General features: G+C 47.9%; 5 protein-coding genes across 5 annotated transcripts; 4 read left to right on the forward strand and 1 right to left on the reverse strand.

Annotated features, from left to right (window-relative positions):
- The first annotated feature begins 231 nt into the window (after positions 1-231).
- Positions 232-2,567, forward strand: F4807DRAFT_435250 (DUF124-domain-containing protein). The gene is made up of 5 exons (XM_047998875.1): positions 232-593; positions 699-760; positions 827-853; positions 915-2,005; positions 2,083-2,567. The coding sequence occupies exons 2-5, from the start codon at positions 739-741 to the stop codon at positions 2,125-2,127; spliced, it is 1,185 nt and encodes a 394-aa protein (XP_047851826.1). The 5' UTR covers positions 232-593; positions 699-738; the 3' UTR covers positions 2,128-2,567.
- Positions 2,568-4,930: 2,363 nt separating this feature from the next.
- F4807DRAFT_462758 (uncharacterized protein) lies at positions 4,931-7,138 on the forward strand (the record flags this gene model as incomplete). The annotated part of the gene is made up of 1 exon (XM_048001871.1): positions 4,931-7,138. One exon carries the CDS (start codon positions 4,931-4,933, stop codon positions 7,136-7,138), a length of 2,208 nt encoding a protein of 735 aa, XP_047851827.1.
- Positions 7,139-9,119: 1,981 nt separating this feature from the next.
- Positions 9,120-11,908, forward strand: F4807DRAFT_435255 (mediator of RNA polymerase II transcription subunit 1-domain-containing protein). The gene is made up of 2 exons (XM_047998876.1): positions 9,120-9,870; positions 9,927-11,908. Exons 1-2 carry the CDS (start codon positions 9,487-9,489, stop codon positions 11,547-11,549), a joined length of 2,007 nt encoding a protein of 668 aa, XP_047851828.1. The 5' UTR covers positions 9,120-9,486; the 3' UTR covers positions 11,550-11,908.
- A 668-nt stretch (positions 11,909-12,576) lies between these two features.
- Positions 12,577-13,139, forward strand: F4807DRAFT_183918 (uncharacterized protein). The gene has a single exon (XM_047993603.1). The coding sequence runs from the start codon at positions 12,682-12,684 to the stop codon at positions 13,018-13,020; it is 339 nt and encodes a 112-aa protein (XP_047851829.1). The 5' UTR covers positions 12,577-12,681; the 3' UTR covers positions 13,021-13,139.
- F4807DRAFT_435256 (uncharacterized protein) lies at positions 12,602-16,339 on the reverse strand. Its single transcript, XM_047998877.1, has 2 exons — positions 16,024-16,339; positions 12,602-15,951 (listed from the first exon to the last, which is right to left on the reverse strand). Exons 1-2 carry the CDS (start codon positions 16,055-16,057, stop codon positions 13,259-13,261), a joined length of 2,727 nt encoding a protein of 908 aa, XP_047851830.1. The 5' UTR covers positions 16,058-16,339; the 3' UTR covers positions 12,602-13,258.
- Positions 16,340-18,467: the final 2,128 nt, after the last annotated feature.

Here is an 18,467-nt window from a genome sequence, read left to right on the forward strand (position 1 = left end):
TTCGGATACGCACCTGGTAGTACCTGCCCAGGTACCTAGGGACTTACATATGCATTGTCCAATCAGGCCGTTCAGCCCCCAAATAAATTAGCCCCTCAATCATAATGATCCAATCATATCTGCGAAACTAACAGGGGCTATCTTTACGCGCCAGTTTTAACGCTCATCAACGGGGCATAGCGCGTAATCATACTCCCCACATCGATTCTCGGGAGCAATGGGGTTGGTTACAGCAAGCTACAACTCTCCAACTTTGCTGATGATTGGACAAACCTCATCGACGCCGAGGAGCTGGTCGAGCTGTATTTAGCACAGCCCATCTGCGGGATCTCCCTTTCGCAGGGATAGGGAGTACATACGTATGCAACCAGCTCGCCTTATAGGACAAGATGGCGGCCCAAAAAGTGGCCATCTGTCGAGTCGACTGTCGAGCCTGTTGCAGACTCGACTTCCAACTTCACCCATCCATCTACCCTTCTTAACCTAGAGGCTCCAATTCTGCAAACACTTCGTCTAAAGCTATCTTGTTGAAGACAATATCTTCAAAGCTAGCCTATCTATCTCACCCTATATCTTATAGCAGGACGGCAAAAGTAAGTGGAATGAATGCGGGGCTGTTCCACCTTAACAATCCTTCGACTCCAGCTGCAACTCCAAATACACTACCTCATTGATACGCGAGACTAACATTAACATAGCTTTGCCTATACTAAGAAACTCGAGAAGCATTCAGCGACAATGTCTGGTCAATACTATCCACGTACGTAATCCTCACTTCAGCATACCACACCAAAGCTCGAGATTAGAACTGACGAGTACTATATAGCGCCCCCTGGTGCGGCTGGGCCAACAGGTACGATTATCAACTCGTTTTCCCTCGACGGTTGCCAGTAGCAGAAGACTGATATAAGCAGCCTCAGCACCGCAGAAGAGCTACCCACCTCCGCCTACCTCTCCTCCCGCAAATCAGACGAAGTTCTACCCGCCGCCGCCTGGAACACCCAGTTACCCTCCTCCTCAAACTCAAAGCTACCCTACTCCTCCGCAGCAGTCATACCCAGCCCCTCCACAACAGAATTATCCAGCGCCGCCGCAACAAGCTGTATCTCCGCCGCCCAAGATCGGTACACCAGTATATCAGCCTCCACCTTCCCAGCCAGCGCAACACGTCAACTTACCCATTCGGAACGATGGCACAATGACACCGCCAGGTAGTGCTGCGCCATCATATGGAGACGTAGTACCTAACCCTCCCGAGGGATTTCCAAATGAGAAAGCACAAAGCATTCTAGGGGCGGGACCAAATCACTCGAGAACTACGTCAAATGCCGCCGGACCCTCGCATTTTCAGGGCGCGGCTGCGACGTTGGATGACGTGGGAACGTTCAACGGTGGCTCATATCGCATCAGCCACCGAGATTGTAACACTATTATTACGATCCAATTGGCGATGGGGTGCCCGATAAGCGCTAAACCGGGAGTGCTGATCGCCATGAGTCCGACCATTACGCTCAAGGGTGAGTACAAATTCAGCATGAAGAAGTTAATGGCCAGCGGCGGCGAGTTCGGTCACTCGACCTTTATTGGTCCCGGTGAGTTGCTGCTTGCCCCTAGCATGCTTGGCGACATGACCACCATCCGCTTAACCGGCGACGAGTCCTGGAGCGTCGGGAAAGACTCGTACGTCGCCAACACCCAGGGCGTTGTTCGCGACTACAAGCGCCAGGGTCTCGGAAAGGCCATGTTCAGCGGTGAGGGTCTATGGGTCCACAAGATCAGTGGTATCGGCCTGTTGTGGATCACCAGTTTCGGCGCTATCATCCGCAAGGACCTTGCCGAAGGTGAAAGATATATCGTCGATAACGGCCACTTAGTCGCGTGGAACGTCAAATATGTCATGGAGCGTGTGGCTAGTGGTGGTATGCTGGGCGGGCTTGCCAGTGGGGAGGGTCTTGTTTGCAAGTTCACAGGACCTGGCACAGTATTCCTTCAAACGAGAAACCCGGTAAGTAACCCACCACTAGTGCTTTTCCCACTGTGTTTGCCCTGTTTCTGTGCGCTCGTCCGACTAATATGCCACAGAGATCTTTCAGCGCTTACATGACGGGCAATGCGGCACCGCCGTAAAATACCTACAGTACTGTTACCGTTTCAATATCCGGATTAATATCTGGCATTTCTATCGTGAGGCTTTCGAATGGGGTTTTTTTCTAGTTACGTTTGCAAATACCAGTGCCGGGCAGCGCATGTATTGGATACCTATATCACTTTCATTCTCTATTTTGGGAAAATTAAAATGCCGTGATTTTAACGAAGTAGTGTGGCTCTTTAAAATCTACCTATTGCAACTGACGCAAGATTAACGTCAATAAACCCACCTGTTGGGAAACAACCCGAAATATGTACTAAAATCGTACCCGTAGCTTATTTCAACCTCCTCTCTAAACAATGACATTAGTAACATCAGGGGATAGTAACACTCAGCCAGTTACGATTCAACTTCTTTGAGTATCATTAGGCTTACATGAGATATATCTCTGGAAGTTTGTGACCTCAGGTCAATGGACGAAATATAATGAGTGGTTGAAGTATGAAAATATAACTAGGTACCTAGTTCGAACGTCTCAAACCGTTGTACCGAGATATTCACGTTTTATCCTTTAACTGTACGAACCAACATGGAGGTATCCCAACGCGGATACAATATAACAAATCTTCAGCGTAGTGTAAAGTTAGTAATTTTTCCTCGATAATTAAGTGATCCCTTTTCCCCTTTATCCCAGATTCGAAGCTATTCGGTCTGATATAATTAAACAACAGCGTTGTTCTCGCTTCTATGAAACTGGCGTAAGACTGGTCTCGCAGATTAGGACCTTAGAGCTATCTACTCTCACTTGATGAAGCCCGCAATGACGCACGAAAATTATAATGCTATAGAAGATCTCATGATATTGTTGTCCTATTATTTTGAGTTTTGATTCTCTCCCTCTTTATTTCGACATAAAGTCAGGATGCCCAATTTTAGTCATTTCTAAAAGCAAGGTATTGTCCCAAGAAATCCCAAGTATCATTATTCTGCCTGTTCATATACTGAGGGAAAGGTCATATCACTAACAAACTTATTAACAATGTTAGAATTTTACGAACCTACATTTCATGAGAATGAAAAGAATAGGAACAAGAAAATTAGGAAAAGTAAAAATACCTATAACGAATATCGATCCTGGTGTAATTATCCCCTTGATTGATATGATATTGTAGTTTTGCTAGATCAAGGAGGAAAACGCCGCATCAATGAAGAAGGGTTTAGAAATAGGGGTAATATTTATAAAAGGGGTATATAACAATTCGCCCAAAAGAATTGCAAATATGATGCCACTTCTACGTACAATGTACCTATTAAAAATGACATAGAAGCCTCTTACCTTAAGTTTTTTGAGGTATTCGGTGTCCACCACTGTCTACAATGGACGCTAGCTGAAAACTTTACGCATCTAATTGACAGTGCCAATTGTACTTACCAACGGAAGCGACGAACACCTCAATGATGAAGGTTACTAGCAAAGCACAGGGCACTTGAAACTCCAATAAGAAGAGAGAGGAAGGAGGGACTTGTGTAGTTTACCGAAGGAAGGTCCTGTAGGTACCTTTACGTGTCTCAACGCAGCACGGCGCGTCTCGAATTTCGTGAGTTTACTGATTTCCCGTCACTTCACCGTTCCATACAGCGTTCTTTTGTGGCATTGCGAGATTTCTTTTCGAATTTTCCCATTGGGTTTTTGGACTTTGGACTTACAGCTTTCATCACAATTGTTACGGTCCCCAGTACTTTACTACGCGATCTGAGTCGTGCACTAGCGGTTGAGGTACGGTCATCTAAACGGAAATCGTCAAGGTTGCCGCCTACCCTGATCACTACCTACCTCTATCTCTTCCACTCATGACTCACCTGGCAGTGCTCCCAAATTTGATTCTCGTAAATCTACAAAACACCTGGACCAATTTCCTACTAAATCCCAAATCTCCATCCACCCACCAAATTTTTCAAACTTCCCACTCGTTCACCTCCTCACTCTTTTTCTCGCAATACTTTCTTTCGTACTCTAACTTCTATCCACCAAGCGAACATCAACAACGTCCAACCATTTTCAGCACCAACACTGAATTTGGATTATCTTCTGTCAGGTACGTGCAACCCATCCATCCATCATTTCTTGTCTATCATCCACCTTTATCCCACGCAAATTCCTAACAACAGCCTCCAGCAACCTTCTTTGAGGACCTCGCTCCACGACAATTTTCCCACGCGAGTTCTCTCACGCATATCGTATTTCATGCAGTAATTCAACCGTGCAATAAATCGCCGACGGAGTTTTTCAAGATTATGTCAGTATTCTCCACCAAATATCTTTTCTCTCCCCTACGCTTCACCTACTTCCTCCTACCTGTCTACCACTATATCTCATTCCATACTACCCTACATTGCTATTATCACCACCACATCATCTACGGTAACCTATTACAGAATTATATGCTACCAATATACACCATTGCTTTCTATTTCCTTGCATCCTCTGTCTAGGATCTAACACACGACTCCCTTCCCTTCCTCATTGCCTTCATTGTTCGTCACTAACATGTTCCAAGCAACAATAATCGTACATTCTTGTGTGATACACCACGCGCTGATAACTTGGCCTCCACAGTATTCAACGCACAGCGGAAAGCCTTGAAAAACTCGTCTAACTTACATTTACTTCGATCTGGTCACAAGATCAACCACGACTTGATCTATAAGGCAATAACTCCATTCGAACCCTAGGCCACCAATATCTCCATATCACTATACCAAATTCTTCAAGCCATCAAGTCTCAGTCAGCTAATCCCTCGATATTTGCTTAGCTAGAGTACGCTCTACGCTTTCTCAAAATGCGCCACGCTCAGGCAAGTAGGGCTGCGGCCAGAGCAAAGGCGCTCAATCTGAGCGTCGACACCAATGTCAACACGAGTCACAATAGCACGGTGACAGTTACGCAGGGTCCAGATAGTTCTACACGGGGCATTACCGCTCCGGCGACCCAGCATAAACCCCACAACACCGACGGCAAAGTTAAGTCTTCGAGGCCTAGCCAAGCTCTGGCCAACCCTAACTGGAGAAACCGTCAGTTGGGCCCGGGTGCTCCCCTGAGATCACCCACAACTGCTGGTTTGCCGCAGACTGAATTCGAGAAATCCGGTGGTCATGTAGTGAAGAAGCCAAGCCGCTCGGTTTCACCAGAGGACGATTATGTCGTGCGTGGATATCGAACCACTCCCATTGACCCAGATTTTATTCATTCAGCCCCATTGACTAAGAAGGATTATAGAGGTGCAGAGATCGACTCGAACCGCTCCGAGTATGACAAGGACAAATATATTTGTCCAGTAGATCAACAACCTCGCTCAAGTCTAGACACAGGAGCCCCTGTCAGATTGGAGCCGCTGTCCCCAAGCACGCGTGAGCGCTTCGAAGTTCAAAACCTGAGTCTCGAACGCAGAAAGGAAAATGGCAAATGGGTGGATAATTGGCATTATGGAGATTCCCCTTTAAGTGCAATTCCCCTCCCGCAGACAAGCCCTACAGACCCAGAAGAGTCTATGACTTTTCCAGCTGCGAAGGTTAAGGCCATTAAAGAGTCACGAAGATTCAAGAGTGGTCTCTGGGGAGATTTAGATGAACAGGTGCAGAAACAGGTTGCTGGACTCAACCAGCCTCGTACGGCCGGTCATCCGTTAGGCCGCTCGCGTCAGGAGTATGAGAACTCTCGACGTCCTTTAGCTATCGCATCTGCCGCTCAAGGTCCAATGGCTCAGAAGTCTGCGACTGATGGTCGACGCCACGGAGCGTCTTACCCTCCAGCGATCCCCGAGGATCCTGAGGAAGAGAATCAACGTTACGAAAGTTTCATCCAGAAACTAAACACGCCATCGGATTTTTGCTTTACTGAAGGGCGCCACAGCACGGAACAAACTCGTTCTACAGGGCCCCGCTCAGATACTGAGCGCAACCAAAATCCCACGGAATCTAAGTCGCTAGTTTTAGTTCACCCACCAGAGAAGGGCGAAAGTAGTGTTGGAACAATGGCTGAGATGAAAAATGGGAAATCACTGAATCCAAACGCCACTGAATTTCAGTTCTCAGGCCAAGCTAGCAGCCGTCTCTCAAGTTCATCAAATCATAACCCCCAGACGTCGACTAGTCATGAGTCAACAAGAAACCAAGCTCTTGTTGGAAATGATACACAAGTCATCTTAGATGTGATAAGTCAACTAAGAGAAGAGGTAGCAGAATTGAAGGCATCGTCGTCTCTCACATCTCATTCTCGAGATACTAGCCTGCTACAGCAAATTGACCATTTGGAGGGCATGGCGAACAATTTGGACTCGAACTCGGGCTTTCAGCCGCAGAACACCCAGGGCCAGGCCCAGACGGCACTTGTACATGTGCCCCAACCATGGCCAGGACATCAGGGCGGAGCCCAGCAAGGAGTCCATCAGGGATCTCATACTGCTGCAGTGCCGTATTCCAGCATGCTACAGAACCAACAGTACATTCCTGGGATGTATAACAGCCCTGTTGTAAATGGATCTGTATTCAATGGACCTGCATATAATGCGACTACTTATAATGGAGTCGTCGGTTATAACGGGTATGGCTACAATGGACCTAGCAACAATGGACCTGGCTACAATGGATCTGGTTACAACGGATGTGGTTGCAATGGTCCCGTTTATGGCTCAGTTGGCTATGCTCCGGCTTTCCCTGCCACTCCTGCATATGGCCCCAGTGGTCAGCCAAATATGCAGTTCCCAGCGGTGCCGAGTACAAACCCGGCTGCCCTTGCTGGTCCTGTGAGCTCGGGCAACGTGCCACTCCACCAACAGGCACAGATAGCATTTGGTCCTAAGCCAGTTACCAAACCCCGCGGGCCTCCTCGCATGAATGATCCTAATTTCGTCAAACACCAACAGGATTATGAGCAATACCTAGAGATGAAGCGTTCTAGCGACCCAGAGTTTGCACGGCAATGCAAAGATCGACAAGCACGACGAAATGAACGACAAAGACCCTCGCAGTCGTCTCAAGCATATGTCTAGGCCTTTAGCATATCTCTATCATGACGACTGTCCCGAGAAACGGACATTTGGAAGCTCACTTGGGGGCTGCTAGATGTCAAGAACGAGGGGAAACCCGTTCGGTATTACGAAGAGCAAAGAACTCCTGATGGTCGACTGCACTTATTTCATTTTCCTTGATTCCTTTCTTTTTCTGTTTCCTTTTCCTAGCTTTCTGTTCTTTCCTTTTCTTTTCGGTTTCTTTCTTTTCCTTACGACGATGTTGTGCTCTAGGGCTATGGAGGACGAGATGAGCATGACGTTCCCAGGCTAATACCACGCTGGATTAACTCTACAACTTTATTCATCGGTCTTTGGCACAATCAAAATTTCGACATGGCCTCATCGTCTCAACCATCTGTCTCTCGCCAGCCACAGGCTTTATCATCATTCCATTTTTCGTTTCACGCACACATTTCCTTGAACGAATCGCCACTGGAAACTATTGAGTCTCGCTTATAGCGACTTGAACAATGAGAACCCATTGGAGACATGATACTCCAAAGTTCATTATCCATTGCAAATACCTACTTAAAGCCTAGATCCTACATTGAACCTGTCAATCCAGCATAGCCTAGCGCCAAGTTTCCGAACGCTGCGGTTCATACAGGGGAAGTTAACAGAGTCGTCTTCATTTGACATCTGCATGTTGTTTATTGTGCAAAGGGTGGAAGGGTGGGCACGGAAACTTCATGTGGACCAGTCAAGGTGAGTTACTAACACTTTCCATCAACAATATGCAAGCATTTAACTAATGAATGTTTCGACAGATTGGTCTATTTGGGTCAGTGAGCCTTACTAGGACCAATAGCCAACATAGAATCTTAATAACCCACACCTCCGCGAGTACAGAGAATGACGATATAGCGTGGACAGGTTAGGGATTTCCCGAGGAATCACGATCCAGGATGTCGAGCCGAGGAGCTATTTGAGGAGTTTTATGCAGCCTTGGGATAGGAGACCAGCGTCATTGGTCTTAGCCGAATATGAACGTCCTGCAGCGATACAATTAGACAGAGATTGGCTAAGGCTTGGACTGACGCAGTGGTTTATACTAAAGTACGACAAGTTGACCACATCCTGACAATGAAGCCACTATCGCCGAAGGGTCCCATAATCGCCGACAGTTAGCAAGAAACCAATAGGGGGGGAGCTACCCAAGATCAAATGATATCCGCCGATTAGTTATGACCTATGCAGCTATGGACGACCACGGGCCAATACGTGAGATTCATAATCGTGTTTCCTTAAGTTGGCATTGTCTTCACAGCTACTCACAACGGTTCACTTATGGGAATTTTGAATCAGTTGCACTCCTCGACAATCAAAACTTGACGACTGACACCGACACTGGCATTGACCATCATATGCACGATACCCCAAGAATAACACAGCTGCTTCTCGATCATATCCCAGCTGACAATAACTCGCCCATTATCTCGACATAGATACGTTCCCCGGATGCTTTGGAAAGCAGTGGTTGAGATGTGGTTGACGGCATGCATCAAATAACTCGGACGGGCATAAGCAATAACATATCTACTTGTCTATATGGCAACGCACAACTCCTAGGATAAGTTGTGGCGCTCTTGTTTAGACATAATTAGGTAGATTTGATGCTGCTCTTCCCGTTGCTAATACAGATAAATGCGTTGAGAAATGTTTCGTTATTAAATGGAAGTACGTGATTTTAGCATTTGCCTGTCGTTAATCTTTGCGGCTGAGAGTGATCGACCCTAAAATCTGACGAGTCGGATGGGTAGTATGTATGCTGTAGCAACCAATCACAATTGCACAATCATTCAAGTTACAGGGGTCTTTTAGGTACTCGAGTACTACGTAGTACCTGATTTTAGTACGACACTGCTTATGTAAGTCCACATATGTACCTTGGACATGGGCACCTGGGGCGTTTAAAGCTTATGACGCTCCCCACCAATTCAATTTAGCATTTGAACCTTGAGCTTGTACCTACCCACTAACATTGGATTTTGGCACTAGTACACTTTCACCTTTACATCCTCAAAATCACAACTTCAATTGGAATTCATAGTGAAAACCAACGTCAATCCCAAAATACTCTGCGGGGGCCTATCTCTTACAGAATTTTGGGTGAAGCTGGAGTGAAAGAGAGGGCTATCGGAGGAATAACATGCTTCACTTCTCTTCCCCAGCTTCGTTTGGTTTCTTGGCTGATCGCGAACATCTACGCGTCTTTTCCCACTGGATTTCGTCGCGTTAGCCTACGATACCTCGATCTCCCACCACCGTTAAACCCCCGACTCTCACAAACTCTTCTATTCTGTACCTAAAAAATCATCACCTTTACGATGTCGACTCCAATGCGTCACGGACCCTCCCAACAGGGCCGCACGCCTTCTCAACACCCAGTAGCTGCGCCTACACCTCAAGCCTCGACCCCATTCTCCAACCCACAAACCGCCGCCGCCTTTTCTCCCCACGGTCCCAGATCGTCACCGCAGCAATTTAAGAAATCCCCCGCTACCGGTACAATGATCGGTACCAACACTAGTGCGACGGCCAACTTCGATAGCCCCTCCGTTACCGCTGCATACAACACTTTGGGAATAAACATGAACATTAACGACCTCAATCTGGATAGTATAAGTGTTGGAGGTTTGGTTGCAGCAACGAGACAATCGGACGAGGAAGATCGCAAGAAGAGGATGGAAGCGGTTATAGCCGCTCTTTGGGTGAGTGGTAGCTGGTATTGTTGAGAGTACGAGCAGGAACTAACCCATCCTTGCAGGCTCAGAACAGTGGTCGTGTTAGCAACCAAGGACTCGAGAGGTTGGCTATTCACCTGAATCTAGAGTGCCTTTGGGAAGATGTTAAAGGTGCCGGCGAGAATGCCAAGACTCTGATCATAGCAGGACAGACTATGGCCGTCGAAGTCGGTATCACCAACCACGTCGTACACCAGGCTTCGTTAGTGTACACTGAATCCATGCCGATCCTCGAGAAGCATGCCGACAAAGCATCTGCTATCTTACTGAAGGACCTTTCTCTGGCTCCTGGCCAGAGTCCTCTAACCAAGAGACTGACGCAATTCCGTGCGAATCTCGAACGTCTTGCCACGCTTGACAAACTTAGCGTATCGCCCGGGTTTAATTGCCACGAGGCGATCGCAGGTATATGGGAAAGTTTGGAAAGGCTCCACAGATGGGACGTAGACAAACTCCGAAATGAGGACCGTGCTTTCCTTAACATGCCGGAGGAAAGACTTAGAGTGTTTGCTCTTTGCCTTCGCAACGGATGTCCGCTCATGCATACTCGAGGTCGAATCGGCTTGAGTCTTGACTATTGGAAGGAGAGAAGAAAGCTTACGTCTACTACGGTGGAGACCGATGACGCCAGAACATGGGGCATCCTGATCGAATGCGCACCTGCTGGTGGCATGGTCTATAGCCCGGTACGGGTCTCGGAGAAGTGGATTGGCCCTAATATCGAGAAGTCCGATATTATAGATGCGGATATGATGGGTGCTTCCGTGCCTTTTCTGGACTGGCTTGAGCCGCCTAACACTCTTCTACCATCCTCGGAGGAGGTGAAGACAGAAGGCGGACTGGAGGGTGCTGTAGGATTGTCTGGACCTAAAACACCTGATGTTGTCTTCATGGCAAATTTCGACCCTCCGGTCATTGTTCCTCATGCTGTCGCTATGGAGATTTACAAAATCTCTGCGGCAAATGTATCTCTTACGAACATAACTTTCGATGCACTGATGTTCCCTATTCCTGAAGGAAGCCCTTACGATCCCAGCGAGCCTCGGGAGTTTACCTTCACACAGAGTATCCCCACATTCTCGGACAGCTCTCAGACGGAACCCATTATGAGGGACCATCAAAATAGGTTGTACATATACAAGCCAGTCTACGGTGAGGTCATCAGCCATGTACCATTTGCCCACCCGAAGGACCTAATCACGATGTTGCCGCTGCTACGCCAGTACGCATTCCTGTCCCTGCTTCTTAACAACATGTTCAGGCCGAAAGAAGGAAAGCCAACCGCAGCAGAAGCTGGCAAGGAAGATACCAACAAACCGCTTACGCAGAAAGACGAGTTTGAGCAATTCATGTCTACGACGGAGTCGGACGTTAAGTCGGCCTCAAAGGGCACGCTGAAGGTGGACGTTACCCTGACGGCACACCCCGTGCCACGCCTGCTGCTGGTGTTCCCGTTCAAGGAGGACACGGCAAACATCTTGCTCGAGATCCAGATCGGCGGCAGAGTCGCCATCATCGCCGAGAATATCCTGCAAAAGTTGAACGATCGGGGAACGGACAAGAGAACGGATTGGGCTAACGCGCTGGAGACCCTGGAGGATATCGGCGCTTGGATCGAGCTCATCAAACAGAAACTGGAGGTGTAGCCAACGGTTAACTCTGTGATGGAAAGGGCGTCTATGGACGTACCTTGGGAGTAATATGCGAAGAAACGGGGTCCGTTAATCGGGATACGATTAGGTGTGGAGGTGTTGATAACAATGGACGTGAGGCGCAAGGCGAAAAAAAAAGGAAAAAGAAGTGCGGGTTACGAATGAACGGTTTATACGGCTATGATACCCCGGAGGCCCCTTTGCCTTTATTGCTATGCGTTGGACTATGGGACGGGACATCGCTGGTTTTTTTCTCTTTCGGCGCATCTATCTTCTGCTCGGATAGGATCTGACGTTTGAGTAGGAACCGCATGATATGATAGGTCCCCCATCTGAATAAATGGATCATGAAATGTTGTTTGTCTTGTTATGTGCTCTGTTTTGTGATTTGTTACTGGTGGTTACCGTCGATATGTTGGTCTTCACTAGGTAGGTAGGTGTTTTAAGGTTGTTAACGTGAATAGTAGGTAATATTCGAAAGAAGCTCTATCGGTATTGATAGCACCTGCGTAGATAAAACCTTTACCATCGCCTTTCATGGACGCCATCGGCTTGCTTCTGGCTGTTCAATTTTAGGGGAGCGTACCCCAGATACTAAGTCCATCTTCGTGATGACATGCAATCCCATCTGATAACACATCTACGTATTTTAATACCTAATTAGGTAATTCTTGGTCCTACCTACCTACCGAGAGTATAATATCATAAGTTGACCATAATATTCACACCAATCTTATTGAAACCAACACGTCTTTCCCTTCCAGGACGGTTAGTAAACGAAAAGAAACAGGAAATTTTACTAGATACGGCCGGCATTGGAGGTTTGCTTTGTAGGTAGTCTATCTACCTACCTGGCCAATACCACTGTTTGCAAGACGCTTTCGTGATACACACCGAAAACTACTACGTACGTCCATAACACGTCGTTCCTCAGAAAGAAAATTTTCTTCAAAAACGTCTAGCCGCTTATTTGTGTACAAGGGGCTTGGCTTATAAGAACGGTTGTGGATGGCGACAGGCATTTCCACGCAACATCATCGAATAGATCAATTAACATAATCTCTGTTTCATAGTACACTGTATTAAGGCTTATCTATTGCTCCTGCACCTGCTTCGGCTTCGGTTAATGCTATATCATCCGCCCGGGCCTCTTCTCTTCATTTCGCCCTTCTCAACCTTCTACTCCTTCCTGCTTCCTCTACTTTCCTCTTGGTCTCCCGCTCGACAGGAATCAACCGGAAACAACACAACAGCGACAGCAACAACAACAACAGCAGCAGCAGAAAGCGCACCGCGAACCATCTCCATTCCTCGCCCCTTTCTTCTAAGCACCCGTGATATTATTTGCCTGGTGCTTCCTTTGCTCTCTTTCCTCCCCTTTCCTCCTAATCCCTGGCTTGGAGGGCGTTTGGGAGTTTGGTCGTTGCATCCGTTCCTTGCTTCGTTCGTACACAGGTATCGATAGTGGATATTTGGGGAATAATTATGAAATCAAGATAAAAACCGATGACGCGCTAGAGGGAAGGAAATTTTGTGTCGTGGTCATAGGCTTCAGCTCGGCCGGCCCTTGCCAAAAGCCTGTAATATATTAGTGCTGCTGGCTTTGTCCAAGACGCAGCAATATATCATTCGATCAGCTGTGGATCAGCTACCAGCTACCGTGTTCACGACGGCACCGAGTGTGAAAGCCGAGGATTGCGCCGCTAGGCGCTCTGAGGCGAAGCTAGGAAAGGTAAGCTCTCGGTCTTTTCGTTCTCAGACGCCGATGTCTTGGTTGCTGAACTCTCAACCTTTGAAAGGCCTAGTTTCTCGAGACCAGAAACTGCACTATCGACCTCGCCGAACGAGATGCCCAGGCCGTTCTTCTTCTCATCGTCTTTGGTACCCTCTTCGACCTTCTCGTCGAGGTTCATCAGGGCAGGTGGCCGGTGTCGCATAGCGCGTGCCTTGGTAAGCGAAATCGTCTTTTGCTGGTAGGTTGTTGTCATTGGCTGGGAATCATCACGGTCAATAGTCGCTTTCATCAATGCTGCCATCCAAGTCCGGCCTTGCTGCAGATTTGGAACCGCAAAATAATGAATGGTAGGCTTGGTAAAGTTGACGGCCTTGGAAAGCCCGGCTCGAGGTGGCATAAGCTTGAATATGAACATCGCATCCAGGCCTTTCTCGGCAGGAGAAATGGTAACATTGTCTGCAAGAGTAGGGATGCTGCTATCAGCCGGCATGATCGGCGTGTTGCTGGCACCCGTCAAAGTGGCATGGAGTCCAGTGAGCCGTTCATTGTCAGCTGGGAGCACGCGATGGAACGAAATATCGATGAGGCCCTTCTCTTCAGTGTCGTCTTCCGAGTAATAGTATGCAAGGCGGCGCCCTTTAAGGACGAAGAGCCGCGGTTTCCACGTCGTCATAAGATGCGAGCTCTTCTTTTTCATCCACCCGCTATAGTCTGCGTCCTTGATTGCTTCACGAGGTCCGATTTTTTGTAGCCCACGTAGATAGGCACTAGTTTCTTTCTTCGTCTTCTTCGCACTCTTGCGGCTAGCAGTAGTAGCAGCGGAGTACGGGCTTTTCCCCGTGTCTGGGGAATCGATCTCGAAACTGGGGCCGCCCGAGGGTGTACTCGATCCCGTCCTTGATGGTGATCTCATAGGAGAATCCTGGGCGGAGGAATTGGTAGGTGATCCGAGTTTCGAGTTACCAATCATGGCATCTGAGATCGCCCTCAAACCACCAAATTTACTTCCAGCAGTCGACATCCAATCGCCATGAACGGCCTGCCGATTAGGCGGCGAAGTCGGAGAGTTGCCATCGAGTTTAGTGACAGTTGGACTAGGGCCATCCTTAGCAGGGGGGATAGGTCGTATAGACTCGGTAGTATTTGTAGAAGCTGTCCGTCGATGATCGCCTGTTACGCCGTAATACATCTGCGCGGCGCTCGGGGGCGTCGTGTCCCGAGTAGAATCTATACTTCCGAACCTAGAGCGCCTCGCGATAGCTGTCGCACTCCTTACCCGTTGCTGTTCCGTATAGCTTGATTTATGCGAATGCGAGGCGGTACTATCGCGCTTCTTAAGCACGTTACGTTTCCGACCATCGATCTCGGTTCCGGAGAAATAACCACGGTCGAGTTCAGAAGTTTGATTTTGAGCGGTGTCTGTGTCAGAAGTATTTGCGATATCATGTAATCCAGCAGATGACAAGGGACGTTGAGGGAAAGGGGTGGAGGCTGAACCCATAGTCCAGTTACGGTCGAATGAGGGTTGCTTTTTGTGGGTATGGTCGGCGGCGATTGGAAACGTTCCTGAGGTCGAAAGCTTTGGGGTCCCAGCGCTAACCGGCGGGGCAAGTCTAAAGTCGGTTGACGAATGTCGCCGCGAATGATGAAGCTCCCGGACGGAAGCTGCTGAAGGTCTCTTGTGGTGCGACCCTCTCGTCGACGGTCTGTCTTGTGACCCCTTAGGCGAAATAGGAGCCATCTGCTCTAATTTTATCGTCTGTGATAGCCGCTTTCCCTGAACCGAACCTGGCCGACTATCCGTTGGAACAAATCTCTGAGAGTTTGTCAAAGTATTTGTCCGGCTCCGAAACCCTCCTCCTACCTTCATATCCTCCGAGCCCGCCTCGCTCCCATACGTCTGTGTGGTTCGTCTCGTGGGAACGACACCATTCACTTCATCTTGCAGTGCTTTAATCTTTTGCCACGTCTTCAATCTTCGTCCTACGGAACCTAGGTCAAATGCCTTTAGGAATAGCGACGATTGATCTAGTCCGAGAAGAACTTCACCGAATATGTCCTGATCTCGGAAAACTTCACAATGTTTCTTCTCTACGCCAGCTGTGAACAGATACTCGGCTACATCATCGGCCGTCCAAGCTTCAACTTCCGACCGAGTATGCGATACTTCCTCTTCCTCGTCAGTTTCTTCGCCCTGGATGTATGATAATCGATCTGGCATATGGGAGCTGTACTCGCTTCCGGAATCTGTTGCATGGTGGAGTGCACCATTCTGTGGAGTCGAGTGGAGGTCGGTGATATGCTCGTCAATGACGGTCAGAGTCTCGTGCAGGACAGGATTTTCCTGGCTCTGGCGGGAACTATGACGAGTTAGTTCGTTACCACTGCCGTAAGCGAAACTCTTGCTCGAAAGAGGTGCTGTAGAAGTCGGGGTCGTCTTCCCCTCAAGTTTCGCAGAATTCAACGGCAAGGTTAATGGGTTGGTCTCGGGCGGAGCGGAAGAAGTAAGCTGTGGAGTCGAGGTGCGGTCCTGGGTCGACGTGGTCGATGACGGTTGACTGGCCACGGATGGTGTTCCATTGGTAGATGACAACGAATTTGTGATCGGCTTGGGAGCGACGGACGAAGCTGCAACACCTTTGGGCGCCGGTCGTGTGTATACTACAAAGTACCGATCAATCTCAAAGCTTCTCCTCTAGGTTCTGGTACCTTTGCACCGGCAACATTACTTACCCTCAGGAAACAGGCCGCTATTTCCATTTACCATATGACGACCCAAGTACCACCCATCGCCGAATTCGTCGTCACGCTCGATTAATTCTACACGGTCGCCCTTCGCCAAACTTAATTCGTCGGAGCTGCGAGCCTGAAAATCATCTAGAGATTTACTTAGTCAAATGGAATTCGATATTGCGCAAACGATGCGGCTTGATGTAGATATACATATACAGACACATATACAGATACGCTTTGTGGCCAGATTACGAACCCGGGTGTAACGGAGGGTGAAAAGAGGGCAAACTTACGAATAACCACGAGGATGTCCCCGGAGTCTGGCTTCGCCATGATAATTACGGCGAGATGTCGCGTGTTGAAGAAATTGGGGTCGGATCAGATCGAAATCGCGAATGTATTCAACGGCGACGGTGAAAACGCCGACAAGCGAAAGGTGGCGATCCTTAATCGCTTGCTGCCTCCTAATCCGAACGGACTCTGCGGGCTGTGGAGTAGTCTATCGGGGATCTGACTCGATCAATGTCTCAATGGTGACGAAATGCATCGATAAATAGCCATCGATATAGAAAACTACTACGAAATGATATATATACGCAGAGGAGAGAATCAAAGATTCGAGGCAGTGTCGTCGTTATCGGCTTGTTTCCGGGCTGTTGGTATACGTCGCCTCTCTGTCGTCGTACTTCAGCTTTCCGGTTGGGAGCTGGAGTTTTGGCTAGAACGTGGAGAGCGTCGTCCTATTGGATGTTCCCTCCTTTTTAGAGACCCCTTTGGGGACCTTTTACCGTTACCGTCCTGGTAGCACCAAATTCGAGAACACAAGAAAACCCGGGTAGGGGAGCGGACGAGACAAGGCAACAGGCCGACGTCGTTTTACTAAAGTTCATACGAGTGAAGAGATTAAAGAATGTGATTAATATGTGCCGCGAATAGAAAAACCCAGACGATTATCTAGGCAAAGACAAACGATATCGTCGTCAACTCTTTACAGGATGGAATCGAAAAATATGGATTTGGCCGAGGCGTCCGTAGGATAGGCAGGATAGGCAGGATAGGGACCTTCAAGATTGGGAATGCGATTGAATGCGGATGGATGGGATGAGGAAAGCCAGCCGCTAGGCTTGATGGGTATGAAGAACGGATCACGGAGTGAGCTGGGAGGGGTCTTGACTGATCTTTACTGGTCATTTTTACCTTTCATCGACCAGGGTTCCTGTTCATCCTTATCCGTCTAACCTAAATTGGAGAGGAGTAGGGAGAAAAAAAAAGTATTGCACAGGGAAGGAGGGATTTACCGTTATGCTTTGATTGGCCCGCTCCATTAAAATACGTGCGCCACTGCTTGCCAAATACCTCCTTAGCAGTACAGAATTGTTAGCAGTGGATTAAGTTGTCCGAAAACATAGTTCGATTCCTAGCGCCAAGAATTTGGACAGTAGTTTCCACGATTTGCTCGATCGGCCCAGCTTTATAATTGCAGTTCCGCTCTTGAAAGATTCTTCCTCCTCTGCATTAGGTAGGTAGGCAATTACCATATCACGTGCACCTTACTTGATTCGGTACTCGATTTCGTGAGATGGGATGCTTTCATATGTACATGTGCACACGTGTATAGTACATAGATCCCGATCGTGTCCATTAAACGTCAGGTACCAGGAACAACAATACATGGATATGTGTATAGTTGCAACTCGAAATGATTGGTAGGTGTTGGGAACCTTTAGATCTTGTTTCGTATAGGTTTGCGTTGACTTCCTAGCTCATGTATCGTGAATATCTTTAACTATCAATCTAGAGACATTTGGATACAAGTCAATGGCCCTATTTTCCAAATTGCCGCGTTATACTCCAACAGAGAAGTGTTTATTCACAATGCCGAAGCAGGGACAAGAGAAGAACTTACGTGGACGGATAGTATTTGATAGAGTTGCCGTGGGCCGGCCTTACGAGATATCATACATGATGCAATTATACACACATGGCATATCACATTTGATTGGGTGTTCGTTAGTAATAATAGGTTATAGTACATTCCGATATTTTGTCGAGCAATATAAGCAATATCTTAATAATTAGGCACCTGTTACGCATTTCAGTGTTTTTGTTGGGTTCAATCATTCCAAGTTGTGTAAAACTTAAGCAATCCAGCAAAGTAACTAAATATTCAAGAGTTAGCCGAGACAGAAGATGAGGCTCTACGCAAGGGGATGGGTAGGGACCTAGGATCTCAAAGCACCACTGTTCAGTTTGCACTCATATATCGATGGCGCTATGCAGATAAGTAGGATACTCCTTAATAGAGGTGGGGGAGGTGATACAACTAGCAAATTTCAACACGTAACATCCAATTAGATTGCGTTCTTGTCCCTTCCAAATCAACATCATAGATCTAAGGTTGATCCGTCTCGGGCTGGACCCGGCTGGCATACCCATGCAGGCGC

Source organism: Annulohypoxylon truncatum (genome assembly GCF_022578515.1).
Source record: "Annulohypoxylon truncatum strain CBS 140777 unplaced genomic scaffold F4807scaffold_28, whole genome shotgun sequence".
Lineage (NCBI taxonomy): Eukaryota > Fungi > Ascomycota > Sordariomycetes > Xylariales > Hypoxylaceae > Annulohypoxylon > Annulohypoxylon truncatum.

Excerpts from the sequence above, each read along its gene's own strand:
- F4807DRAFT_435250 (XM_047998875.1), top strand. The coding sequence starts at position 739 with ATGTCTGGTCAATACTATCCAC. Across the intron at positions 761-826 it reads GTCTGGTCAATACTATCCAC|CGCCCCCTGGTGCGGCTGGG; the intron begins GTACGTAATCCT and ends AGTACTATATAG. Across the intron at positions 854-914 it reads TGGTGCGGCTGGGCCAACAG|CCTCAGCACCGCAGAAGAGC; the intron begins GTACGATTATCA and ends TGATATAAGCAG.
- F4807DRAFT_435255 (XM_047998876.1), top strand. The coding sequence starts at position 9,487 with ATGTCGACTCCAATGCGTCACGGACCCTCCCAACAGGGCCGCACGCCT. Across the intron at positions 9,871-9,926 it reads CGGTTATAGCCGCTCTTTGG|GCTCAGAACAGTGGTCGTGT; the intron begins GTGAGTGGTAGC and ends CCATCCTTGCAG.
- F4807DRAFT_183918 (XM_047993603.1), top strand. The coding sequence starts at position 12,682 with ATGCTATATCATCCGCCCGGGCCTCTTCTCTTCATTTCGCCCTTCTCA.
- F4807DRAFT_435256 (XM_047998877.1), bottom strand. The coding sequence starts at position 16,057 with ATGGTAAATGGAAATAGCGGCCTGTTTCCTGAGG. Across the intron at positions 15,952-16,023 it reads TAGCGGCCTGTTTCCTGAGG|TATACACACGACCGGCGCCC; the intron begins GTAAGTAATGTT and ends GGTACTTTGTAG.